Genomic DNA, 27,608 nt, shown 5'->3' on the forward strand with positions numbered 1-27,608 from the left:
AAGTGTTTTAGTCATAATTTAGTCATCTAAAGTATTTTAGTTTTAGTCATAATTTAGTCATCTAAAGTGTTTTAGTCATAATTTAGTCATCTAAAGTGTTTTAGTCATAATTTAGTCATCTAAAGTATTTTAGTTTTAGTCATAATTTAGTCATCTAAAGTGTTTTAGTCATAATTTAGTCATCTAAAGTATTTTAGTTTTAGTCATAATTTAGTCATCTAAAGTGTTTTAGTCATAATTTAGTCATCTAAAGTGTTTTAGTCATAATTTAGTCATCTAAAGTATTTTAGTTTTAGTCATAATTTAGTCATCTAAAGTGTTTTAGTCATAATTTAGTCATCTAAAGTATTTTAGTTTTAGTCATAATTTAGTCATCTAAATTGTTTTAGTTTTAGTCATAATTTAGTCATCTAAAGTATTTTAGTTTTAGTCATAATTTAGTCATCTAAAGTGTTTTAGTTATAATTTAGTCATCTAAAGTATTTTAGTTTTAGTCATAATTTAGTCATCTAAATTGTTTTAGTTTTAGTCATAATTTAGTCATCTAAAGTGTTTTAGTTTTAGTCATAATTTAGTCATCTAAAGTGTTTTAGTCATAATTTAGTCATCTAAAGTGTTTTAGTCATAATTTAGTCATCTAAAGTATTTTAGTTTTAGTCATAATTTAGTCATCTAAAGTGTTTTAGTCATAATTTAGTCATCTAAAGTGTTTTAGTCATAATTTAGTCATCTAAAGTATTTTAGTTTTAGTCATAATTTAGTCATCTAAATTGTTTTAGTTTTAGTCATAATTTAGTCATCTAAAGTATTTTAGTTTTAGTCATAATTTAGTCATCTAAAATGTTTTAGTTTTAGTCATAATTTAGTCATCTAAAGTGTTTTAGTCATAATTTAGTCATCTAAAGTATTTTAGTTTTAGTCATAATTTAGTCATCTAAAGTGTTTTAGTCATAATTTAGTCATCTAAAGTGTTTTAGTCATAATTTAGTCATCTAAAGTATTTTAGTTTTAGTCATAATTTAGTCATCTAAATTGTTTTAGTTTTAGTCATAATTTAGTCATCTAAAGTATTTTAGTTTTAGTCATAATTTAGTCATCTAAAATGTTTTAGTTTTAGTCATAATTTAGTCATCTAAAATGTTTTAGTTTTAGTCTAGTTTTAGTTGACGAAACATCTCGACATTTTAGTCGACAAAATTTACAGTAAATTTAGTCGACTGACTGGATCTCTCTCCAACTTTCCCCACCACCACGCAGCTAAAGCAGTTGTGATTGGATCTCCCCCGTATCTCGTCCCACCTTTCCACACAGCCAAAGTAGCTGTGATTGGATATATGCCTGACTTGCCCCTACTTTCTACATGACGAAATTAGGTCTGATTGGATAAAGTGTCTGTCAAACATTTTCGTCTCGTTTTTATTTGTTGACTAAAGTGACAGTTAATTTCGTTTTAGTTTTTGACCATGTGCGCTTGTTTTTATTAGTTACTCTCGTTTTCGTCAGGGGAAAAAAGGCTATTAACGAAAACTATAACAAAAATAATTAGTCAACAAATTAACACTGGGACAGAGAATAAAGACGACTCCAACCAGCCCTCAAAGTCATGTTAACCACCTCTTCTCTGCCCTGCAGGCTCGAGCGGGCGTGGTCATGAACATCATCGGGATCGGCTGCATCACTCTCGCCATCAACAGCTGGGGCCGCGTCATGTTTGGCCTGGACTCGTTCCCCTCATGGGCCAACACCACGGCGCCCGTTTGAGAGCGTCTGTTCCTGGAAACACTTTCAGGCTTCATCACTGAACTGGGGGTGAAATTTCCAACCAGGGAGTTTTCGTTTTCCTTCAGCAGGTCATGACTTCTGATTCTGAGCCGACAGAAACGGCGTCTTCATGTTCAGATCTTCTCACCTGGAATGCAAAGGTTTTTCCCTGAATGGTTTTTGTCAAAATTTGGCTGTGAGCCACAAAGACAGTCAAGAAACCCAAACTTTATTTATGTAGCACACGTCCTCCAGGGGGCAGCACAGTGTGCCTCACATTCATTAAGTCAGTGTGTATTTGATTAGAAGAGAGCAGCATGGTTTAATTTTTCAGGTCCAACTGTAGAGGCCTCTGTAGGCTTCAGGGCTACACGGGCCTATGGTGTATGTTATGGTGTAGATTCAATGCAGAAGTGTAAACCAGGCTTTTGATTACAACCCCAATTCCAAAAAAGTTGGGGTGCTGTGTAAATATAAATACAAACAGAAAACAATGATTGTCAAATCTCATAAACCCAGATTTGATTCTTAATAGAGCATTAACAACATATCAGATGTTAAACTGAGACATTTTAACATTTCAGGAAAAATATTAGCTCAGTTTGAATTTGATGGCAGCAACACATCCAAAAAAGTAGGGACGGGGCATTAAAAGGCTGGAAAAGTAAGTGGTACTCATGAAAACAGAAAGAAGAAGCCATATGTGAACAGGATCCAGAAACAGCATGGTCCGTCTTCTCTGGACTAAAGCTCATTTAATATGGACTGAGGAAACATGGAAAACTGTTCTGTGGTCAGAGGAAAGCACAGACGCCGTGTCCTGTGGACTAAAGAGGAGAGGGAGCATCCAGCTTGTTCTCCTGGCTCAGGTCTAAAGCCTGCATCTCTGATGGTATGGGGTTGCATTAGTGCCTATGGCGTGGGCAGCTCTAACATCTGGAAAGGAACTATCAATGCTGGAAAGTAGAGAGAGCTTTTAGAGACACATATGTTCCCATCCAGACAACGTCTCTGTCAGGGAAGGCTGCCACTATTTCAGCAAGACCATGCTAAACCACAGACCACATCCATCACAACAGCATGGCTTCACAGAAGGAGAGTCCGGGTCCTGGAGAGAAGCTAGAAACCTACATCAGACAAGAATGGGACAACATTCCTCTCCATCAGCTGGTCTCCTCACTTCTCAGACGTTTACAGACTTGTTAAAGAAGAGAGGATCCTAAACAGTGATAAACATGGTCCTGTCCCTACTTTTTTGAGATGTGTTGCTGCCATCAAATTCAGAATGAGTTAGTTTAACATCTGATCTGTAGTTTCTGTTCTGTTGAGAATCAAACATAAGTTTATGAGACTTTATAATCATTGACTTCTGATTTTATTTACATTTTACACAGTGTCCCAGCTTTTTTGGAGGTGTGGTTGTAGATTATTGTCAAAGACCCAACATGAGTAAACAAACAAGAAGACATGAGAACATGACTGTCTGTGAAAGCGTCTGAAGTAGTAATGAGTGTTTGTTTTCTATTTAAATGTCTGAGTTAACATGTGAGTAAATGTGTTCTGTACAGATGTAACCTCAGAGTTTTGTACCAACGTGTCGCTAACATTTTATTGTTCTTAATAAAAGACGATCAGAGATAACCGACGTTTCATCTGTTTTTAAAGCCGGCAGACAGAGAAGAGGCTGGAGCTCAGACATCAGTAGTCAAACTCAGAAAAGTCGACCAGAGAGAATAAAACAGAAAATGTCAACATTTTAATGGACAGAGAATTAGAGCAGCAGAGAAAGAATGTTAGAGGACAGACAGGATTTAGAGCATGGGTGTCAAACTCAAGGCCTGGGGGCCAAATGCGGCCCACGGTGCAGTTTTACCCGGCCCACAAGATCTTTTCATATTTTAATTTGAAGTGGCTCACCTGCAGATTTCCTCCAGTGTAGAAATGTAAATTTAACCTTAAACATTCAAAAAAAATCTTTAAGTCATAAAAATCTAAAAAAGTAGAGATAATTAGATATTTCATTTTTCATTTTGTGTCCCAAGAATATGACTGAAACTTAGGATTTTTACTTTTTATTTCATATTTTGACCTTTTAAATTCATAATTTTGACCTTTTCTCTCATGTTGTGACCTTTTAGATTAGCAATTTTTCATTTTAAATCAAATCTTGACCTTTTAAACTTATAACTTTGACTTTTAATCCAACATTTTCACTTTTTAAACACCTGATAGAGAATATTATCTCATATTTTGATCTTTTAGTCACAATTTTGAATTTATTTTACTATTTTGACCTTTTAAACTCTCGATTTTGTATTTTATCTCATATTTTGACCTCTTACAGTCACAATTTTGAATTTAATCTACTATTTTGACCTTTTAAATTCACAGTTTTTCATTTCACATCATATCTTGACCTTTTAAACTTTTAACTTTGACTTTCAATCCCATATTTTCACTTTTTAAACACCTGATGGAGAATTTTATCTCATATTCTGATCTTATAATGTCAAAATTTTGAATTATGTCTTCTATTTTTTTAACTCTTAATGTTGTATTTTATCTCATATCTTGACCTTTAAACTCGTGATTTTAACTCTCTATCTCATATATTTGCCTGTTAAAAACCTTATTTTGACTTTTATTTTTGTATTTTGACCTTTAGGACTTATAAAGTTGACTTTTTATCTCAGATTTTGAGCCTTTAACTCATTTATTTATTTATTATTTATTTCTTTATTTGACATGGACACAGTAACGTTGATGCTGCAATATTTAATAATTTTGACCTTTTTTTTTAGAATTCTTAAAATCATTTATCATCACTGTTTAGTTCAATACCTGTGAAAACACAGCTGACAGTTTTTGGTTAAATCTTGACCCTGTTAGGCCCTCAGGTTAGACCTTAATTCAGGTTTCGGCCCCTGCTGTGACTGAGTTTGACACCCCTGATTTAGAGCGTTCAGTGTATTAGAAATGGTGCTTCTTCATGTTTCTGGTCATCACCAACGTAGCATGGCAGAAAAATGTCATCACACATGTAAACATAAAAATGTCCAGACCCTGAAAAACAGCCCCACACCATCATCACTCCTCCACCAAACTTCACAGTCAGACAGGTAACGTTCTCCCAGCATCCTCCACACCCAGACTCACCATCTAAGAGGGAAAAATATTTAAGAAATGTTTCAAAGAATAATTCACCTCTACAATAAATTTATACCACACTAATATATTTACATGAATGTTGAATAAATAAAAAGTCCATAAAAAATTACAGATTAACTAACTTCTTAATTTGAAAAACAGCATTTTCATAATTCAATGATGGCTACCTCATCCATTCAAGAAAGTGAAACCAATCTTTTTCTGCTTTTTCTCAAAGCAGCACGCCTCCTTATAAAAGAGTGTAAATGGCCTAATTTCAGTGTTTAAAAGCCTAAACATGTACCTTTAGATAATCAGGTTTATATTTCCTCCTGTTTTAAAGAATGATGCGCTTTCCTTAAACGTTTCCTAAAGATAATAATAATCAGAAGTGTTTTAAAATGCCACCAACAACCTGGAAATACCGCAGCGTGTTCATAAGTCAGGAATAGCTTGTTAATTGTCTCCCTCTAGTGGTCAAAGCATTAACAGCAGATGCCGTAAACTGACGTAAATGGTCGGAAACCGTCTGTGCTCATTTCCGGTAGATATGGCTCCGCAGCGATAAAGTAACAGCAACAAAGAAAGGTCCTGGAATCCTGATTTCATGTGTTTCAGATAAATATTGGACTCTACGGTCAGGACAGAGCCTGTTCTGCCGTTTTCAGGAGCGTACCACAGAGCTGCCGTCGTCATGGAAACAGGTTTGTTGACGTATGAAGGAGCTACGTTTTGCTAATATTAGCATCCTAGTAGCATAGCACAAATCTCCATCCGTAAAGCAGCGAGTTTCTGTGTGTTAAACATCTGTAAACAGTAGGAACTGTTCTGGGAAAGGCTCGACATTAATGCTGTGATTTTAGGGCTCAGATTTAGAGGTTTCTGATGGTTTTTGAGTTAAATTTAAAGAAATGTCATCCGTGTCAGTCTAAAGCTGCTGAAACTGTCAGATTTTTGAATTTGTAGGTTTAGAAATCATAATCTCACTTTAATATTCCAGTCATTGTAATCCCCTTTATATAGAAGTTAGTTTTCATTTGTTGTTCTGCGAGTCCCAACGATATTTAAATTATTCTAGTAATTTAATGTTTAATGTGACTGTAGACCTTTTTATTTACTATGACACTAAATCCTCACATAACTGACATTTAAAGGTGCAGTGTGTAAAATTGGGACTATCAACATCTAACAGTCAATTCTGGAGTGTGATGCTCATTTCTCTGGTGATAACTGTGGGAACCAGTGAAGTTTAAAAATCAATCCATGCTTAACTGTTATTTGGTTCCTTCTATGGTGCCATAGAAACAGGCAAAATGCAAAAATCCAAGATGGCAGCGCCCTTGGAGGGGACCCTCCCTATGTATGAATAAAAGGCTTATTCTGAGTTAATTTAAAGCATAAATTTAAAAAATGTGTTATCAGATGTTAACACTAATTTAGATCAATCTACTTATAAATGTTATGTTTCATTTTAACCAAGCTTGTTTTGCTAAATGCTGCTAGGCTAAATATTACACACTGTACCTTTAAAGGGTTTTAAAGCTGCGGTCTGGATGTGGTTTGGTCCAAGGTTGCCATGGTAACCAGGTGTTTAACCGTTTACCATGATACCAGTAAAATTAAAACATCATTTTTCCTGTTAGATACCACAGACCCAAAAATGACAATCTTGGGCTGAATGATTTGGGAAATGAATCTTTACTGAGATTTTTTCCCCTCAGTGTTGTAAGTTAACATACTTTCATTTTAATGTTCCGCAATTCTGGACAAAAAAGGTGATAAATCATTCTAGATTTGAACAAACTCAATATTTGGTAGATCAAACTGAGACTGAACAATGTCAAAAAACATTTAGTCTCAACATTTTAACTCATTTCAAGTTTAATTTGTATTATTGTATTAAAGAAATTATGATTTTTATATCTTTTCCATTTTTAATGAGACAAATGTGCAAAAACGAGGAGCGCAGGATGTTTTTGCACTTTACTCTAGGAAGTGACACTCAAATGTTTATATTGAGTGCATGAAATCTATACTTTAAAAAAAAACTATGAAACCGTTTTTAGGAAAAACATTTCAGATCAAAGAAATGTTGCATCTTTTGCAAATTGCAAATTGCATTACGACTTATTGCAATTTAATCTAATTTCCCTGATAAGCACCAATTATTGGGTAATTTAATGTTGTTTTGTACCAAAAGCTTAGAGAAAACTGCATCCTGTCTGAATTTCACAAGCATCAATGCTAGTATTTTAATGTAATGTAGGCAGTGTCTGGGTACATTTATGACATTTTCTCTCACATCCAGCAGCAGCAGAAAGATTCTTAACCTGAAATCTTGAGTATAACCGTCACTAACCAGGCACTCTGGTATTACTCTGGGTAAAATCTGATGTTTTTGATTCTGGTTAGAGACCTCTGAAGCAAAAACAGGAGCTCTGGGCGCCCAGCATTGGGTTATTTTTGTTATTAATGATTAAATATTGCAAGCAGACTCATGCACAGTGTCTACACAATATCCATGAAAATTTTACATTTGTTTTTGTGCAGTTAAGACGGTGTAAAAGTTTTCTTACAGTGAAAGATTTATTTATTTTCTTCTCACCCTTTCTAGGAAACTGATGTAGTTGTACATTTTGCTGATATTTAAGGATTTATACCGGCTGATATATCAGCTGTTTGGCATTTTTAAATCTGCCAATACTGATATTTAACTGTATATCTGCCGCTACCATGAACATGCTGATAATGTTGTGCATCCCTAACTGTTAAAAACACTGAAATTAAATCTGCTGATTGTTTTTCTGGTGTTTTAAATTAGTCTTGTGTTTTTGTGTTGCAGAGGAGCAGGCCAGGAACCGTTTCCAGTCCGAGCTGGAGTTTGTTCAATGTTTGGCCAACCCCAACTATCTAAACTGTGAGTGACGCCCCGTAAAATTACTACACCTATTACAGCCTCCACAACACTGCCTACACTCCTGTACTAGTCGATACCAATACCTGCATCTGAAGCAGTGTCAGACTGATCCAGAACAACCCTAGTAATAATAATAACAGGAATTAAGGCAAGTGTTTTACCCATTTTTTTCACCATTTTATCAAATTTTTTGCCCTCTTTCAGTTTTTTCTCCCCATTTTATGCCATGTTATTTACCTTTTGTCATTAAATACCACTTTTCCCTAATTTTTGCCCATTTGAGCCACTTCTTTTTGCCACTTTATCCCATTTAAGCCCCTTTTCACCATTTTTTCACCCCTTTTCACCCATTTAAGCTTATTCTGCCTGTAAATATGACTTTTTCCTACTTTTTTGTCCATTTTGCCCCTTTAATCCACCTTTTGCCATTAATTACCACTTTTCCCTAGGTTTTGCTTATTTTGACACTTTTTTGCAACTTTTTTACCCATTTTTTTGCCACTTTTACCCCATTTTTGCCCTTTTCACAGTTTTTTTCTCCCCATTTTAACTCACTTAATTTACCCATTGTCATTAAATACCACTTGATTTCTACTTTTTGCCCATTTTTGCCACTCTTGACTGATTTTTGTCTATTCTAGTCACTTTTCACTCATTTTTTTGCCATGTTTTTACCAATTTTTTGCCACCTGTAACTCATTTTTTGACACTTCTCACCCGTTTTTGCTTCTTTCTGACCCTTTCCCTCACCATTTTGTTGCTTTTTGACTATTTTTGCCACCTTTTACTTATTTTTGTTGCTACTTTAAGCTGTTTTTGCCACTTTTAACCACGTAGACTGTGGCTCCTGCAAAGGAATTTTTCAACAATTTGGCTCTTTGGTTGAGTAACACTGCCTTAGAATATTGTTACTGATGTAAAAATGTGTTCGAAGCGTGTCTGCTGACTGTCTGCTCTCATTGCTGCAGTTCTGGCTCAGAGAGGCGTCCTGAGAGAGAGAACGTTCATCAACTACCTGAAGTACCTGCTGTACTGGAAGGAGCCTGAATATGCCAAGTTCCTCAAGTAAGACCACCTGCTGGGCTTAGCATGCTAGCTTCACATTAACGTAGCCAAACATACGAGGCTTAACATGTCACTTTCAGTCTGGAAGAACTAGAAACAGCGGTCAGAGTCAAGATGTTGAAGTAATTAACATGCTGATGGATCGTCCACATTCATGTCTGTTATCAGGCAGATCCATCTTGCAAAGCCTCAAGCTGATTCTTGATCTTGGTCAGAGAATGACCGGCGGATTGGTGTTATTAGAGGAGAAAGAGGCGGTAGCTACAGCTAAGGTTTATTTGAAGTGACTGCAAGCCTGTAAACGATGGCGGACGGTGAAGAGATTATCGTGGATGCAGCTGCTGCTGCCCTGGTCAATGTGAAATACTCCCCGGCTCACAGAGATGTGAGACGGTCTGTGTGGCAGGTCAGGTTAGCTGATATGACTACTATGTGTGGAATGACAACATTTGATCTTCCCAGCCTGAATGGAACGAGCTTACCTGTCCTCTCTCCTGTCCAGGTATCCTCACTGCCTCCACATGTTGGAGCTGCTGCAGTATGAACACTTCAGGAAGGAGCTGGTCAACGCTCAGTGCGCTAAGTTCATCGATGAGCAGCAGCTGCTGCACTGGCAGCACTACTCCAGGAAACGCACCCGGCTGCAGCAGGCGCTCGCCGAGCAGCAGCAGCCGCAGCAGCAGCCGCCGCCACACGGGAACGCCACCACCAAGTGATGTCACTGGAGGAGGACTGGACTGAACGTGGGACTGAGCATTGGGCTGATGTTTGAGACTCTTGAGCCATATTTGTTTTTTCTTTGCTTTATTCTTTTGAACTTTATGTTTAAATGTGGTTATTAAAAATGTTACAAAGATCCGGACAGAGTGGGGTGTTTTACTACAAACAACATTTAATTTCTGATTTTTCAGGACATCAAACTAATTTTAACATTAGACAGCGATAACCTGAGTAAATACAAAAGTCCAGTTTTTAAACAATTTCTTTTATTAAGGGAAAAAGCCATTCTTTCTCTGCTATCAAGTGGGACGAGGGGGTATTCATGCTTCCCCATCTGGGACTCTGTCCTTCAGAAATCAAGGAGTGGGGTGGGGGTCAACCTGCTAGACCTGTCAGGTCCGTCAGGCTGACCATGTCTGAGAAGAACAGCTGATAAAGACACATCACGGCGGTCGGGTGAAGCTTCTGCAGACGACAGCCCAAACATGTCAAGTTAAAAAAAAATAATCTACATTTCTCTGTCTGATGAAAAAGAACAGAATATATAATCAAGGCAAGAAGACAAAATGAATTTACTTTATCCAAGTTCCTCTTCTGTCTGGTCAGTCCTTAGAATATTTCCCAGGAGTCTTTGGGATCATCAGGATGTTTCAGTCAAATGTGAGATGAGCCTTTGTGTTCTTAGTCAGCAGTGGTTTTGGCCTTGGAACAGTGTTAATGTCGTTGACTAAAATTAGGACTTAAACTATTCATCAACAGCCTTTTTTCCATGACTAAAACTAGACTAAAATGTGATGTAGTTTTCGTCGGACATTCAAAGTCCGTGATATTTCTCCACTGTGAGTAAATCTGTCAAAAACAATCCATCTGTATCTATTCTGCCTCTCAGCTGTAGAAAGCAGGGACCCCAGGTTTGGCAGAGAACACACTACCATGATTTGGTACCAGAATTAGGCAAGAGAATAAATGCTTGGACTAAAAGTAAAGACTAAAATGTGAGGACTTTTTATGGACTAAATCTAGACTAAAGGATAGAAATGACTAAAATGTGACTAAAATTAAAATAGCTGCCAAAATTAAGACTGCCTTGGAACTCTCCGATGATGCCATTGTTGCCCAGTCTGATTCTTGAATCATGAACTCTGACCTTAACTGAGTCAGCGAGGCCTGCAGGTCTTTCAATGTTGTTCTGGGTTCTACTGGGACCTAGATAAGTCGTCCATGCGCTCTTGGAGTCATGTTGGTCGACCAGCCACTCCTGGGGAGGATCACCACTGTTCCCAGTTTTCTCCATTTGTGGATAATGGCTCTCAGTGTGGTTGTCTGGAGTCCCAAAGCCTTAGAAATGTCTCTGTAACCCTTTCAGACTGATAGATGTCAGAGACTTTGATTCTCATCTGCTCTTCTTTAGATGGTTCCATGATTGGAGATCTTTTAGCCTCCCTCACTGTCAGACAGGTTCTAGTTAAGGGGTTTATTCATTCAACAGGTCTGGCAGTAACCAGGTCTAAGCACAGTTAATTCATGATTTAACACAGATAGTTTGGGTGCCTTTTTCACTTAATAATTGAAATTTTAAAAAACCAAACAATAAGGATACCCCTGAAAAGAGGATGTTTGTAATCAAAGTCTAAGCTGCTGTGTCCTACATGAAAACCAGAATGCATCCACTTTTGGTTTTGTTTTAAAATGACTTGAAAAGTTTTAGATTTGATTTTTTTTTTAAGTATAAAACAACAAAACTTCATGCCATGGGTTTTAAATGTCTGCTGCATACTAACAAAAAAATGAAGAAACCTTAGAAGTTGTGTTAAATGATAAGAGGAGTAGCTTCAGACTGATGTGGAGGAATGATTTAACATTTAACCGAGACTTTGTGCAGACTTCATGAAGACAGAATCAACCATTGTAAAAATTAATGCTGGGCATAGATTAATTTTTTTAATCTAGATTAATCTCACTGCAATCCTGTAGTTAATCTAGATTAAAATGCCAGACTTGAATTTTGCCGAAGACATTAAAAAACCCTTGACTTATCTAAATATTAAGGAAAATGCATCACAGCCTGCCTGAGAACACCTCGCTTGCTCACCGCTGAACCCTCACTTCAACACCAAAGTTTGCTCATTTATCACGTGGATTTCAACCATGGAAATATAACAGAGATGGTGAAGGATGATTCAGATCAGCGCCTGTTCTCTCTTTCTCGCTCTCTCTCTCTGAACCTCACTTTAATCGTAGTGTCCATGAAAATCTAACAGATAAAGCCATACGTTTGTAGCCTGCTCACAGGTCATAACAGAGACAGAATTAAAAAGTTGTTCTCCATCTGCTGAATGAAGCTCTGTGTCAGGATGGATCCAGCGGGATTTTTGTGCGCTTTCACATTAGGCCCAGTTTATTCTCCCCCTTCCCCCGCAGGCAGGACACTAGCAATATCGAACCGTGCCCTGGCGCACCTGCGTATTTACTCAGTCTGAAACAGCAGGTGGCAGTATGTACGTAGCTGGTTTACAACCCCGCAAAGGAGGAGAAAGAAGAAGATTGTTTGTTTTTTTTTTTGTTTGTTTTTTTTTTTGTGTTGACCAGGCAAAAAGTCCATCATACATCCATGGATGATTAAAATCACTTTTAAGATGCCAGCAACTTCACTCTTCTGCACATCTACTACAGCTCAGAGGATATAATGGGCTCGCGCTGCACAGATGCAGCTGTTTTTGAGGTGACAGGAGACTTTTATTGACTTTGCACCTCCTCTCACTGACTCCAGCCTGTGTTCACCTGTAAGGTGAGTCACCGCACACCATTTATTGACTGGATTCTGATGATTTCCGCCCTTTATTGAGGAAAAATGTGAACAAACTGCCGCGCTGTCTAAAGAAGTTTAGTTTTTACGATGATGTCATAAAGCTGATAAGGCGCTCTGTCCCAGCGCAACCTCTGGTTTGTGCTTATGTGCAAACAACATATATCGACTACTGGTTGTAATCACACACCCAAGCATCCACTCTTTCATTAAAAACAGACGTCCAGTTCAGCGGAGCCTAATCCTGCTCACAGCAGACCCAAACCTCCATCCTCCTCCATTGGAAATGACTGGAGGCGTGTTGGTAGCCCACTACATGTGCTCGGCGTCTGTAAGCCCCTTTAGTGAACAGATTAACGTGCTATCATTTTCTTATCGCGCGATAAGAGTCTCGCGTTAACGTAGCACGTTAACGCCATTAACGGCCCAGCAATAGTAAAAATAAAACAAAATATCAGCTAAGAAAGTTAATGAGAGAAAAAAAAATTATTTGGGTTTTTTTTTGCCTAACATTATATTCTTAATCATTCTTATTATTAATTAATTCTTAATTAACATTTGTTAAGGCAGCCGCCATCATCTGGGAACCTTTACCTCTCCCTCCTTGAGTGTGTGTGTGAGAGTGTTCTTGTTTAAGTGACGTACTGCAGCTCTCAGGTTGCCACTGCTGGAGGAGGTCGTTTGGTAATTCCATCCACCAGCGCAGAGGAAAACCCGACTGGCCCGGAAGTCTTGCAGCCTGATCCACCAATCAGCCAAAAGTGCAGACTACAAAAGGAGCCGGCTGACTAGAAGACAGCAGCAAGCTGTAGCCAGCCATGCTCTCGTGCCTCTTTGTCAATTGTTGTTTAACTTCCGCTAATTCTGTAAATTTGCTGAGGCACTAGAATTGTGAATTCTGTCACCAAATTTTTTCTTTACACATTTAGTTTTACATTGTTAGTTGGGTGCTGTTTTGTATTTCCTTTTTGTAGTTAGAGTAGTTAGGTTGTTGTTTTCTTTATTTTAGTAAAAACTTTAGCAACTTCAATAACTCTAGGTTAGTCTCTTTTAGTTCTCCTTTTGTCACTTTCACACAGCACTCTTTAGTCCTTAGTTGCCTCACTTTTGTTCATTGTCAAACCAACTTTACTTTTTGTTAAATAATAACTTTAATTAAACCTTAAACATCTGGGTTTTTGTGTTACTTCCCTTTCCCCCCACGGGCTGGTCATAACAACATTTAAGCTATTTGTTTCAGGATTTTGAATATTATGGCTACATTTTTTTCATTACACTCAACGTTTTCATGTAAAATCATTTGTATGCTCCTGGCAGGTGTCAATAAAGGCTCATTTTTTCATAAACAAACAAGGATCCATATGTTTCTCTGTCCTCCTTTCATCTTTAATATCTACCGGAACAAAAAACTAATAAAGAAACTACAATGATTGGAATATTTTATACCTTTAAGTTTTCTACAATCTTCAAACAATAAGCAAAATTGTAAAAATGTAATTCATTTATTACAGTAGGTGATTAATTACATTTATTTGCTGAATTAAGAGTTTAGTTAAATCAATGGACACAACTGTGTGTTTAGGATAGATTATTATCTACATACAGTTTACTTTACAAAATCATTGCATCAATAAAAATAATAAGAGCAGTAAATTATCTTCAGCTAAAGTTAAATACAAATTGGCTATAGGGTTTTAAAAACCATTACAAAAGAAATGCTTTAATTAGTGGGGATGCTGAGCATTCACAATATTGATATTCACATCTGCAATTTTGTTATTATTCCTCCGTGCTGGCTATCTCCTCCTTCACTCTTTGTCATATCAACACCGTTTAAACTTTTTAAAAAATTAAGTTTCTTCGTCATTTGACTGCCATAACTTTTCTCATTTCTAACTTTTATAATTTTTTAAATATAGTTATTTTCATGCTATTGTCTGCTATTTCTATGCTTTTTCAGCCATTGAATGCCATTTTTAGCTACTTTTAGGTTATTTTCAGCAATTTTAAGGCTACTTTCAGCTATTCTTAAGCTGTTTTCAGCTATTTTTAGGCTTTTAGCTATTTATATCCTTTTTTTAGCTATTGAATGCCAATTTATGCCATTTTTATGCGTCGTCATTTGAATACTATGACTTTTCTCATTTCTGACTTTTATAATTTTTAAACTATAGCTATGTTCATGCTATTTTCTTCCATTTCTATGCTTTTTCAGTCATTGAATGCAATTTTCATAAATTTAGGCCAAAATCAGCCATTTTTATGCTATTTTCAGTTATTTTTTGGCTATTTTCAGCAATTTCAAGGCTACTTTCAGCTATTTTGTATCCTTTTTGAGCTACTGAGTTCCATTTTCAGCTCCTTTCATGTCATTTTATGCTATTTTCAGCTATTTTTGTGCTTTTGGCTATTTTCAGCAGTTCTTCCACAATTCAGCTCTCAGCATCCCCACGCATTTTTAGCTGAAATTGCCATTTTGATCTATTTTAACTATTATGAAACACTCTTTATTGATTGACTGATTAATAACGCTTTTATTCTGAAGGATTCTAAAAGGAAATAGACCTGTTACATATACCGGAACACTCTTGGCATGGAACCGTTCCTTTCATGACATCGCTGTCGTTGTTTCCAAGTGTTGCGGTGTTATAATGTAAACTGTCTCAGATAGAATGTGTGCCCACTGACGAGTCATTATTTCAGCGATATTTCGTCGATTTCCGCAGCAGACAGTCGGCACACCGCATCGGTAACGGAAGGACAGAAACCACGGTAACGTAATATGTGAATTATGGCTGATTTATTCCAGTGTTTTGATGAAAGTGTTGGTTTTTGTGGCTACACAGCTAGCATGTCAACATTTCGGCCGTTTGTAGAGGTTCTTTGTTTGGACATGCGCAGTTCGGACGAGAAAGCTCAAACTTCTGTGTGATGCTAGTTTTGGTGTTTTAATTGTTAATAAATCGTTGTCATTACCGCCGTAAACATTAGATATTTCCCAGTAGGGCTTTGTTAACGCGGTAAGCTGTGTATTGTGTTATTGTCCGCATGTAAGCTGTGTTTATTCAGTTTTAATTAAACTCAAACAGCGTCCACTCCCACCAGGTCAGAGTCCACCACTGTAGCAGTAACCGGTCAGTGAAAGTTAACGGTTTACCGGAAGCACCTTTACTCACCTGTTCACCTGTAAGGACTTTTACAGGTGTTAAATTCTGTCGCTTCCATGTGATAACTGTACTATACAGAGCCTTGATTATATTAATTTAAGAGGTGCTATAACTCATATTTTCACAACTATTTAATTTTTTAAAAAACTTTTTTATCTATTAATTCTTAAGGTGGCCCAGAAAGTCAGTTACAAAAACATTTCACTAAACTAAAAAATATCTAATAATATTTTATGATTATTTAATGAGTCAAAAAATCATGATTTTTGTTAAATAAAATTTGTGAATTAAAAAAAATAATAATTAAATGCAAATACATCTCCTAACTCAAAAAATAAAGCAAAAATATTTAATGAAGTGCAGCAACAAATTTTTGATGTATGTATGATGATGTAACTCAGGGGTTCAAACTCAAGGCCTGGGGGCCAAATCCGGCCCATGGTACAGTTTTACCCGGCCCACCAGATCATACAATATTTTTATTAAAACTGGTCCACCAGTATGAGGTCTGCAGATTTCCTCCAGTATAAAAATGTAAATTAAACCTAGATGATTTAAAACATCCTTGTTGAGTCATAAAAATTAGAAAGTAAACAGTAAAAATAATTTGATAAAAAGTTCAGGAAAGTAGGAGAAAATTGTGTTTTCTCTCTATTTTCAATTTTGCATCCAACAGTTATGACTAAAAGTTATGGTTTTGACTTCTTAATTCATATTCTGACCTTTACATCTTATAGCTTTGACATTTTATCTCATATTTTACCTTTTAGATTCATAATTTTACATTTTAAATCCTATTTTGACCCTTTAAAGACATGATTTTGACTTTTATCTCATGTTTGGACCTTTTTTAACTCCTAATTTTGACCTTTATCTTAATTACCTTTAAAACTTGTGATTTTTAATGTTATTTCATATTTTTAATTTTAAAACTCATGAATTTGAAATTTAATCTCATATTTTGACATTTTAAACTCACTATTTTGATGTTTATCTCACATTTTGATTTTTTGATATCACGATTTTGATGTTTTTCTCAGTTTTGCTGAGCATTTCAATTCCTAACTTTGACTTTTATCTAATTTTTTCCCTTAAAACTCATGATTTTGAATTTTATTTCATATTTTGACTTTTTCTCATTTTTGACTGTTAAAAATCATGGTTTCATCATGGTTTTTTTTATCTCAGATTTTGAGTTTTTAACTTATCATGGTTTAATCTTGACCCTGGTAGGCCCTCAGGTTAGACATAAATTCAGAATCCAGCCCTGCTGTGACTGAGTTTGACACCCCTGATGTAAATACTTAAGACCAAAAAAAAGTTTAATGAAATGGACAAAAATGTTGCAGTGAGCACAGAAAGTTTTGTGTTAAACATAGTGTGCAACAAAAAAATCCTCTTTAACATTTCTGAAACACTAAACTTATAAAATGCAAAAAACAATTATACTTAAACATTTTATGAAGGGCTGAAACATGTCATGAAAAAATGGTGAACTAAAAAAAAAACCGGTAAATCAAATGTAGTAATCCATCCATCTCACTGCTCTGTCATTTAGCTCTTATATGATTCTTTTTATTCCAGGATATTAACATGGAACATTTTTATACCAACAGATTGATTTCTTTGTGTTGTTTTTTTCAGTACTGAGTCTGACTCTACAAAGTAAACTAATATTAAAGATGCTTATTTAGCTCCCTGTCCTGTGCTGAAGGAAGAACAACTGACCTCCTGTTTGCAGTGTTTGTCTTCTACAGGGGATTTTGGTCAGAGTTAACCCTCAGCATCTCTCTGTCAGGATGTGGATGATGTTACAGAGGGTGGCGGTGATTGGTGCCGGGGCGGCGGGTCTCTGTGCGGCCCGACACATCCTGTCCCGTCCGAACAGCTTCGCTCCCCCTCAGGTGTTCGAGCTCACCGAGAACATCGGAGGAACCTGGTGTTACGATGAACGAGTCGGGACGTACGACAACGGATGGCCAATACACAGCAGCATGTACAGAAACCTGAGGTACGGCGATGAAACCCACAGAAATATGAGAGGGTTATCTGGCAGCTTTAGCTTCTGTTTCTACACGGATCATATAAAGAGGTAATAAAACATGTCTTTTGGTCTTCATCCAGGACCAACCTACCCAAAGAGGTGATGATGTTCCCTGATTTCCCTTTTGAGTCTCACCTCAGCAGCTTCCTGCCCCATCAGGAGGTCCAAAGGTACCTGGAGAGGTACTGTGAGAGCCACGACATCCGGCCTCACATCAGGGTCAGTGTTAGAGGAAACCCTCACTCCTCAAAGCTCCACCCACTTTTCCAAACGTGGACTTGGTATTGGTTGTTATAGCTCATATTTTTCTCGTTAACGTTTTTTAGAATCCTAACCTGAATAAAACGTGGATATAAGCTAGGTCCGTTTCTAATTCAGCCTTCTAATGTTTCTGTGTTTGTTTCAGTTCAACACAGTGGTGGAAAATGTGAAGCCTGTTGTCGTGACGGCAGAGGGCGAGGCGTCAAGGACGACGTGGGAGGTAACATCGTCAGACTCATCAGGTCGTCAGAAAACAGAGACGTTTGACTCTGTGTTCGTCTGCTCGGGGTGAGATGTGACGGTGTAGTGATGATCTTATTCCAGACGCCAGCTTTACTTCAAAATAAAAGTCTTATTCTGTCATTTCTTCCTTGTTGTCACCAGTTGAAAGATGTTTTTTGATTATTTATGTATTGTCTTTCAGGCACTACTCCAACCCTCACATCCCAGACATACCAGGCATCGAGAACTTTAAAGGTACGACAAACTTGAAGAATATCTTTCAAATGTAAAGATAAACTGGACTGCAAAGTCATTTCAATTAAATACAGATTTGTGATATAAAATAAGTGAGTGAATAAATATCCCCTCCTTCCAGTCAGTATTTAGTAGAGTCCTCTTTGTCTTTGTCAGTCTCAGCTCTGAGTCTGTGTGGATAGGTCTCAGTCTCTCTGGGTCTGTGTGGATAGGTCTCAGTCTCAAAGCTCTGAGTCTGTGTGGACTGGTCTCAGTCTCAAAGCTCTGAGTCTGTGTGGACAGGTCTCAGTCTCTCTGAGTCTGTGTGGATAGGTCTCAGTCTCTCTGAGTCTGTGTGGATAGGTCTCAGTCTCTCTGAGTCTGTGTGGATAGGTCTCAGTCTCAAAGCTCTGAGTCTGTGTGGATAGGTCTCAGTCTCTCTGAGTCTGTGTGGATAGGTCTCAGTCAGGATCAAACATCTAGACTGCATTCTTCTTTGATTAACTGCTCAAGCTCTGTTAGATTGTTTAGAGATCATGTGGGAACAGCCCTTTAAAGTCCAGACACTAATCCTCTGTTGGATTGAGGTCTGGGCTTTGACTCGGCCACTCAAGAACATTCCCCTTGTTGTCTTTAAACCATTTCTGTGTAGCTTTCTCTGGATGTTTCGGCTCATTGTCTGACTGGAAATAAATCTTATCTAAGTTGTAGTTTTCTGTCAGACTGAAGAAGATTGTCCTCCAGGGTTTATTTTCCTCTCTACCTTTACAAGCCTTCTAGGGCCGGCTGCTGAGAAGCATCCCCACAGCATGGTGCTGCTGAGAAGCATCCCCACAGCGTGATGCTGCCACCAGCGTGCTCCTCAGTGGGGATGGTGTGTTTGTGGTGATGTCAGTGTTTGGCGTCTTGTCTGATGGTCTCAAAGCTCCATTCTGGTCTCATCAGACCAAAGACCTTTCTTCCTTTTGACCATGGAGTCTCCCACAGTCCTTCTGGTGAACTCTAGTCCAGATTGAATCTGAGTTTTCTTCAACAGTGTCTTTCTCTTTGCCACTCTCCCATAAAGTTCTGACTGGTGAAGAACCCGGCCAACAGTTGTTGTCTGCAGAGTCTCTCCATCTCAGCTGCTGAAGCTTGGAGCTCCTTCAGAGTAGTCATAGGTGTCTTGGTGTCCTCTCTCACTAGTCTCCTTCTTGCACACCCACTCAGTCTGTGAGGACGGTCCGATCTAGGCAGATTTACACACGTGACATATTCCTTCATTTCTTCATGATGGATTTAACTGAACTCTGGGGGATGTTCAGAGACTTGGAGATGTTTCTGTCTCCATCCCCTGATTTAGATGTTTCAATAACCTTTTCTCTGAGTGTTTTTTTGTCTTCATGGTGTAATGGTAGCCAGGAATAGTAATGAACCAGTGGCTGGACCTTCCAGACACAGGTGTTTGTCTCCTCTCTTGTCCTCTTCTCATTATCTGCTGATGAATATTTATCAGCTACCATGGTCTCTTGTACATAAACATGTAGGAACTGTGGGGACAGGACCAGGAACTGGCATAAACTCTGAACTGCTGAGTAGCGTTCAGACAAAGTATCACCTGTACCACTGTTTACAGTGGTATAGGTGATGACAGCATGGGTTCAACATGGAAGTATAACCAGGGCCTTACAGTGATAACCTGTCAGCCGCATTCAGAAGAACCTCCTTCACTGATGCTAAAAGAAGCAGAACTGAGGAGTGGAACAAGGCAGAGTTTTATAACCTGTAGATCAGACTTCAACAAAGATGAAGGTTTTTATTCTTGGATGAAGTCTGATGAATGAGTAGTTTGTTCTTTTCTCAGTATTAGATATAAATATGACGTCCATTCTGTCTGCGTTTATAGGACAGGTTCTCCACAGTCATTCGTACCGGTATCCAGAGCCGTACTCGGGTCAGTCCGTGGTGGTTCTGGGAGCCAAAGCTTCAGGACTCGACATTTCCATCGAACTGGCTAAAGTCGGCGCTCAGGTATGAACGCGGCAGCTCTGGATGATATGCAACATTTAAAACCATGATAGAAAGATAAGCTAAATTATTTTAATCACACTTTCTCAGACATTTTATTGTGCAGCTAGTTAGACTCAGGACAGTCATTGAAACATGATGTGCAAGGGCAAAGAAAAGCAGCCAGGTCGTCACAACACCTGAGTATTTACCTTAGATGTTATCCCCTAGTGATTTGAAGATCTGTCCTGGTTGCTAAATAACAAAAATAAAAGTCTTTGACGCCCAACAATCAATAATTTATTGCAGCCAAGCTCATGTAGAGTGTCTGAACAAAAACATAAATGTCTGTAGATCTGAAACATAGCTGGTGTTTTAGTTAAATTTAGGAAGTGTCCAGGAGTTTACCTGATTAAGTCCTCTCCTTAGTACCTGTCTAGATTTAAAGATTCACTCATTCTAATTATTACAACAAAGAATATGTATCATTTGGCATCTAACAAGTGTGTTCTATAGCAAGGCGGTCCATGTTTTTGGATCCTTACCTGACTGTGTCTGAATAAGAAGTGTCGAGTCTTGTGGACCACCACAGTCAGATGTCTGTCTCTGTTCTCAGGTGATTCTGAGCCACGGTCGACCTCGTTTAACCTTCCCTCTACCTCCTGGGATACGGCAGTCCACTCCTGTGGTCGCAGTCGACGAGGACGGCAGAATCCAGTTTCAGGTGACTAAAAGAAGACAGAGATAGTACAACCCCAATTCCAAAATAGCTGGGGCGCTGTGTAAAATGTAAATAAAAACTGAAGTCAGTGATTGTCAGATCTCATATTTGATTCTCAATAGAACATAAACAACGTGTCAGATGTTAAACAGACATTTTAACATTTCAGGAAAATATTCACTCATTCTGAATTTGATGGCAGCAACATGTCTCAAAAAGCTGGGACAGGACCGTGTTTACCATTATGTAGCATCCTCTCTTCTTTAACAACAGTTTGTAAACGTCTGGGAAGTGAGGAGACCAGCTGATGGAGAGGAAGGTTGTCCCATTCTTGTCTCATGTTGGATTCTAGCTGCTCAACAGTCCTGGGTCTTCTTTGCTCCAAATATTTTCTGTTGGTTAAACGTCTGGACTGCAGGCAGACCAGTTCAGGACCCGGACTCTCCTTCTGTGAAGCCATGCTGTTGTGATGTGGTCTGTGGTTTAGCATGGTCTTGCTGAAATAGTGGCAGCCTTCCCTGACAGAGACATTGTCCTGATGGGAGCATATGTTGCTCTAAAAGCTCCCTCTACTGTTCAGCATTGATAGTTCCTTTCCAGATGTTAGAGCTGCCCACGCCATAGGCACTAATGCAACCCCATACCATCAGAGATGCAGGCTTTAGACCTGAGCCAGGAGAACAAGCTGGATGCTCCCTCTCCTCTTTAGTCCACAGGACACGGCGTCCAAGGTTTCCTCTGACCACAGAACAGTTTTCCATGTTTCCTCTGACCACAGAACAGTTTTCCATGTTTCCTCTGACCACAGAACAGTTTTCCATGTTTCCTCAGTCCATGTTAAATGAGCTTTGGTCCAGAGAAGACGGACCATGCTGTTTCTGGATCCTGTAACATATGGCTTCTTCTCTCCATCATCCAGCTTTAACTGTCATTGGTGGATGGCACGGCCAACTGTGTTGACAGACGATGATTTCTGGAATGTTCCTGAGCCCATGCAGGGATTTCACTACAGAATCATGCCTGTTTTTAATGCAGTGGCCCCTGAGGGCCCCTGAGGGCCCAGAGACCAGGAAATGATAAAATGTCTCATTTTGAACATCTGGTATGTTTTTTATGTTCTATTATGAATAAAATATATAATTGTTTTCTGCTTTTACTTATATTTGACACAGTGCCCCAACTTTTTTGGAATTAGGATGTAGATATATGTATTTATTAGTTTGTCACAATACCAGAATTTTAAACTTCGACAAGATAGTAGATAGAAGGAGTAAAAATCAAACAATGTTGATTTTAAACTGCTTATAAGGGTCAAACTAAAACAATAGAAAAGGAACCATGAATTTTCATTTTTTGTAAATATATGAGTACATCTAGAATCTGAAACAGTATATAATTACTGAATTATATACAGTATATAATTATTTCCTTATAATTGATTTGGGAAAGTGGAAGTTTTCCTACAGTTCTTGATGGATTCATTCTTTCCTACATGAGTGATTAAGTGTTTTTAGTTTTTTCTTCTTTAGTATTGATATACTATATCATCGAAATAAAGTTTTTTAAATCATTTTTAGATACTATTGAAAATGTTATCAGAATATTTAATCTGATTATTTAAAACTGCGACAGCCTTAGTACACATAGAACTTGCATGGACAGGCGTGGACAAAAATAACCTCCTAATGTTTCCTCATTTATTTGTGTTTAAATTCTTCTGACCAGATCTCACTCCTGTACCACTGAGCACACGTTTTTATGAACAAACACATCAAACTTAAATCTCTCTGTCCCAGGACGGCTCAGTGAGCGCCGCTGACGTCCTGATGTTCTGCACCGGATACAACTTCAAGTATCCATTCCTGGATTCGGCTCAGCTGGGTCTGGAGATCCAGGACCACGTGGTGTCTCCTCTGTACCGCTTCCTGATTCCCCCCGCCTTCCCCTCGCTTTTCTTCATCGGCATCTGCAAGATCATCTGCCCCTTCCCAAACTTCAACTGCCAGGTGAGCTCAGACCTTTATGTGAAACACCAGCCTACCAGATGTGTTCAGATGCTCTTTATGTGGCTCCAGAAGTTTCTGTTCTTAAATAAAAGTCCTGAAGACGAAACAATAGAGAGGTGGTTCTTAACCTTTTCAGCCCACGACCCCCAAAATGAAGGTGTCAGAGACCGGGGACCCCCACTGTACCTGAAGGTGGTTGAACAGCCATGCACAATTAACAATAGTCATGTGCAGACAAGGCTGTCCATGGAGGGGTTAAAGGGGAGAGCTTTCTGGGGCCCATGGAGGTCAACAACACCATGGTCTGTTGTAAATTTAAGCTGTGATATCCATATTTCATGTTTGCCCTGAAAAATAACCCCTCTTATCCAAGAAACAAACACCTTTTTTAATCATTCATGTAAAAATTGCCTTCTTAAAAATGTAAATCCTTTTTGTTAAAAAAAATAAATAAATAAAATAAAATAAAATGCTTTAGAAATTGCTAAAATGGGTTAATAATGGCAAAAATGATGGAAAGGTGAAGTTGGATTTTAAAAGTAGCAGAAATGGGTTAGAAGTGCCAAAAATTAGATAAAAATTGAAAAAAAAATGCAAAAATGGGTTAAATTGGCAAAAATGGGCATATATAGTGGTAAAAAGGAGTTTAAACGTGGCTGCAGTGGCTTTAAATTGGCAAAAATGGCTGGAAATTTAGTGAAATGGAATGAAAAATTGACATAAACTGACAAAAAAGGGTTAACTAAGAAAGAAAAAAAATAGGCAGATATTGGCAGAAATTTTAACCAAGCAAAGCAAATATCTTTACAGTTGCTAGAAAAGTATGTGAACCCTTTGAGATTTCTTGGATTTCTGCCTAAATTGGTCTTCAAATGTGTTCTGATCTTCATCTGAGTCACAACAATAGACAAACACAGTCTGCTTAAACTAATTCTGCACAAAAAATGATATGTTTTCATGTTTTTGTTTAACAGAACATGTAAACATTCACAGTGCAGGATGGAAAAAGTATGTGAACCTTTGGATTTAATGACTGGTTGACCCTCCTCTGGCAGCAATAACCTCAACCAAACATTTGCTGTAGTTTCAGATCAGACCTGCACAATGGTCAGGAGGAATTTTGGACCATTCCTCTTTACAAAACTGTTTCAGGTCAGCAATATTCTCGGGATGTCTGGTGTGCATCGCTCTCTTGAGGTCATGCCACAGCATCTCAGTTGGGTTGAGGTCAGGACTCTGACTGGGCCACTCCAGAAGGCGTATTTTCTTCTGTTGAATCCATTCTGTTGTTGATTTACTTCTATGCTTTGGGTCGTTGTCCTGTTGCATCACCCATCCTCTGTTGAGCTTCAGTTGGTGGATGGATGGTCTTAAGTTTTCTTGATGAACTTGGGAATTCATTTTTCCATCAATGACAGCAAACTGTCCAGGCCCTGAGGCCGCAAAGCAGCCCCAAACCATGATGGCCCCTCCACCATATTTCACAGTTGGGATGAGGTTTTGATGTTGGTGTGCTGTGCCTTTTTTTCTCCACACATAGCGTTGTGTGTTCCTTCCAGACAACTCAGTTTTGGTTTCATCTGTGGACAGAATATTTTGCCAGTAGTGCTGTGGAACATCCAGGTGCTCTTTTGTAAACTTCAGACGTGCAGCAGTGGTTTTTTGGACAGCAGTGGCTTCCTCCGTGGTGTCCTCCCATGAACTCCATTCTTGTTTAATGTTTTACTTATTGTAGATTTGTCAACACAAATGTTAGCATGTGCCAGAGACTTCTGTAAGTCTTTAGCTGACACTCTAGGATTCTTCTTCACCTCATTGAGCATTCTGTGCTGTGCTCTTACAGTCATCTTTACAGGACGACCACGCCTAGGGAGAGTAGCAACAGTGCTGAACTTTCTCCATTTGTAGACAGTCTGTCTTACCGTGGACACATGAACATCAAGGCTTTAGAGATACTTTTGTAACCCTTTCCAGCTTCATACAAGTCAACAATTCTTGATCGTAGGTCTTCTGAGAGCTCTTTTGTGCCAGGCATGGTTCACATCAGGCAATGCTTCTTGAGAACAGTAAATTCAAAACTGGTGTGTGTTTTTTATAGGGCAGGGCAGCTTTAACCAACACATCCAATCTCATCACATTGATTGGACTCCAGGTTGGCTGACTCCTGGCTCCAATTAGCTCTTGGAGACGTCATTAGTCTAGGGGTTCACATACTTTTTCCACCCTGCACTGTGAATGTTTGGATGGTTTGTTCAATAAAAACATGAAAACATGTCATTTTTTGTGCAGTATTAGTTTAAGCAGACTGCAGCCATCAGATGTAACTGGTCTATTATTCCACAGCAGCATTCGATAATATGATCAGATGCATCTGGAACAACGCACAGGGATGGGATCGAGTTCATCACTCTGAAATCTGATCTCTACAGGTCCAGTTCGCTCTGGCCGTCTTGGATGGCTCGGTCACTTTACCGTCCCGGGATCAGATGGAGAACGAGGTCCGACGAGAGCTCCAGGAGAAGATAGAGAGAGGAATCGAGCAGCGCCACCTGCTGATCATGGAGCAGGATCAGTGGGAATACTGCCAGACGCTGGCTGCCATCGCCAGATTCCCACCCCTTCCGCCGGCCGTGCGTAGCCTGTACGAGGAGGTTTGGAGACAGCGGCGGATTCACCCTGAGGACTACCGGAAACTGAACTACAGGATGGTTAGTGAGTCAGAGTGGGAGCTGGTGGAGTGATGGACAGAGGAACACGCTAAAACTGAGGAACCACGACGCTTTATTTACTTTATTTAAGACTCCAGACCAGGAGACATCAGTCCAACAAATACCAGTGCCATTAAGACCCTTCTGATCCATCTTTTTTGAGACTGGCTGAAGCTTTAATCAGAGTTTTATTCTACATTTATGAGCTGTACTTTCCTTTAAATATGTCATAAAGTTGTCGATACACTTGTCGTTACTTTAGAAGACCTTTTTTCTAGTGTTTGTGTTTAAAACTCTTCAACAACACTCCAAATCTTAACCAGTTTTAAATGTAATTGTGACCACAGACGTAAGAGAACTTCAACAAAGTTTAAACACTATAATCCTCTGTAGAGTAGAGTAGTCTCACAGAGAGTTGGTGCTCAAACGTGACTTCAGCAGAAAAACAAAAATGGAGGATGATAGGCACGATCAGTCGGCTATCCTGTTATTAAACCTCCAGCTGGTCATGCTTCCTGGTCTGCTTGCCCTCATTGGGTGTATTTGTTTACAGAATATGACTTCTGTATGAAACTTGAGTTCTGTTCTGACTCAGTCAAAGATTCTGAGTTTTGATCCTGATCACTTCCTTTGGTTTCGTTCTATTGTTGAAATCTTGACAGGAATCCTTTAACTCTGGGAAATTTATAGAAAATGAGTTCTGGGATCTGCTTTCTTCGACAATCCTCTGAGGTATGAGCCCATCCCTGTTGGTTGGTCTCCATTTCTTACACTTTCCTCTGTAGTCAACTTTCCATGAATCCGCTTTAATAGAGCCTCTGAAACAGCCTGCCCTTTCAGCAGTGACCTTCTGTGGCTTACCCTCCATGAATCTGCTTTAATAGAACCTCTGAAACAGCCCGCCCTTTCAGCAGCGACCTTTGTGGCTTACCCTCCATGGATCTGCCTTAATACAGCCTCTGAAACAGCCCGCCCTTTCAGCAGTGACCTTCTGTGGCTTACCCTCCATGAATCTGCTTTAATACAGCCTCTGAAACAGCCCGCCCTTTCAGCAGTGACCTTCTGTGGCTTACCCTCCATGAATCTTCTTTAATACAGCTTCTGAAACAGCCCGCCCTTTCAGCAGTGACCTTCTGTGGCTTACCCTCCATGAATCTTCTTTAATACAGCTTCTGAAACAGCCCGCCCTTTCAGCAGCGACCTTTGTGGCTTACCCTCCATGAATCTGCTTTAATAGAACCTCTGAAACAGCCCGCCCTTTCAGCAGTGACCTTCTGTGGCTTACCCTCCTTGTGGAGCGTGTCCACAATATTCTAATGTTCCAATATAGTGAATTTTTCTGAGCTAAAGCTGCAATCATCAAGATTAAAACAAAATAAAATCTTGAACTATTTCACTTTTCAATGATGAATGTAGAATTTTTGGAAGTTTAAAATTCTGAAGTAGATGACAGGAAGAAATCAACATCATATCCTAATGATTTATGCAGCTGTTGAGGGTTTCTTTCATGTTTTGGTGTCATCAGCAGTTCTAGAGGCTCAGCAGGGACACGATCACTGATTAATCATTACTGAGAGGAACATATCCACATGTTAACCATGAACGAGGCCAACACACAGAGCAGATGTCAACATCTTTAAAACAGATACTGCTCAACAAACCATCAGAAATACACAACATGAGGAGAGAGCTCACTGATAGATCTGAGCGCATAAACAACAGTGAGGTCACAGGAGCATGCAGAGCGATGATCTGTGCACTCATACAGTGCTTAACAGATGTATTAGACCACGTGTCATATTTGTCTCAGAGACCATCCAGCATCATGAAGTGCTTTAATGAC

The 27,608-nt window shown here is 38.7% G+C and overlaps 3 protein-coding genes across 4 annotated transcripts in view; all 3 read left to right on the forward strand.

The window, feature by feature from the left end:
* LOC121519255 (solute carrier family 13 member 5-like) overlaps window positions 1-2,318 on the forward strand; it is a 36,009-nt gene extending 33,691 nt beyond the window's left edge. Inside the window, exon 13 of the mRNA XM_041802098.1 lies at window positions 1,633-2,318. Coding sequence (XP_041658032.1) covers window positions 1,633-1,761 — 129 coding nt within the window. The 3' untranslated portion in view covers window positions 1,762-2,318. The remainder of the gene's footprint in view (window positions 1-1,632) is intronic.
* A 3,126-nt stretch (window positions 2,319-5,444) lies between these two features.
* med31 (mediator complex subunit 31) lies at window positions 5,445-9,746 on the forward strand. Its single transcript, XM_041801771.1, has 4 exons — window positions 5,445-5,612; window positions 7,751-7,825; window positions 8,794-8,890; window positions 9,393-9,746. Exons 1-4 carry the CDS (start codon window positions 5,603-5,605, stop codon window positions 9,604-9,606), a joined length of 396 nt encoding a protein of 131 aa, XP_041657705.1. The 5' UTR covers window positions 5,445-5,602; the 3' UTR covers window positions 9,607-9,746.
* Window positions 9,747-15,043: 5,297 nt separating this feature from the next.
* Window positions 15,044-26,021, forward strand: LOC121518385 (flavin-containing monooxygenase FMO GS-OX-like 2). Of its 2 annotated transcripts, none has more exons than XM_041800662.1 (9): window positions 15,044-15,188; window positions 17,382-17,594; window positions 17,708-17,846; window positions 18,034-18,176; window positions 18,313-18,365; window positions 20,230-20,354; window positions 20,947-21,054; window positions 22,848-23,057; window positions 25,487-26,021. In XM_041800662.1, exons 2-9 carry the CDS (start codon window positions 17,383-17,385, stop codon window positions 25,796-25,798), a joined length of 1,302 nt encoding a protein of 433 aa, XP_041656596.1. In that variant the 5' UTR covers window positions 15,044-15,188; window position 17,382; the 3' UTR covers window positions 25,799-26,021. The 2 variants fall into 2 exon arrangements, with proteins under 2 accessions (XP_041656596.1, XP_041656597.1); XM_041800663.1 differs by having other exon boundaries at window positions 15,082-15,188; window positions 17,325-17,594.
* The last annotated feature ends 1,587 nt before the right edge of the window (window positions 26,022-27,608 follow it).

This window comes from Cheilinus undulatus, linkage group 12, assembly GCF_018320785.1.
Source record: "Cheilinus undulatus linkage group 12, ASM1832078v1, whole genome shotgun sequence".
Classification (NCBI taxonomy): Eukaryota; Metazoa; Chordata; class Actinopteri; order Labriformes; family Labridae; genus Cheilinus; species Cheilinus undulatus.

Bases quoted from the DNA above. Each gene is read 5' to 3' on its own strand.
- LOC121518385 (XM_041800662.1), top strand. From the start codon at position 17,383: ATGTGGATGATGTTACAGAGGGTGGCGGTGATTGGTGCCGGGGCGGCG. The intron at 17,595-17,707 runs GTACGGCGATGA...GTCTTCATCCAG, and splicing joins AGCATGTACAGAAACCTGAG to GACCAACCTACCCAAAGAGG. The intron at 18,366-20,229 runs GTACGACAAACT...CTGCGTTTATAG, and splicing joins AGGCATCGAGAACTTTAAAG to GACAGGTTCTCCACAGTCAT.
- med31 (XM_041801771.1), top strand. The intron at 7,826-8,793 runs GTGAGTGACGCC...TCATTGCTGCAG, and splicing joins CAACCCCAACTATCTAAACT to TTCTGGCTCAGAGAGGCGTC. The intron at 8,891-9,392 runs GTAAGACCACCT...TCTCCTGTCCAG, and splicing joins GAATATGCCAAGTTCCTCAA to GTATCCTCACTGCCTCCACA.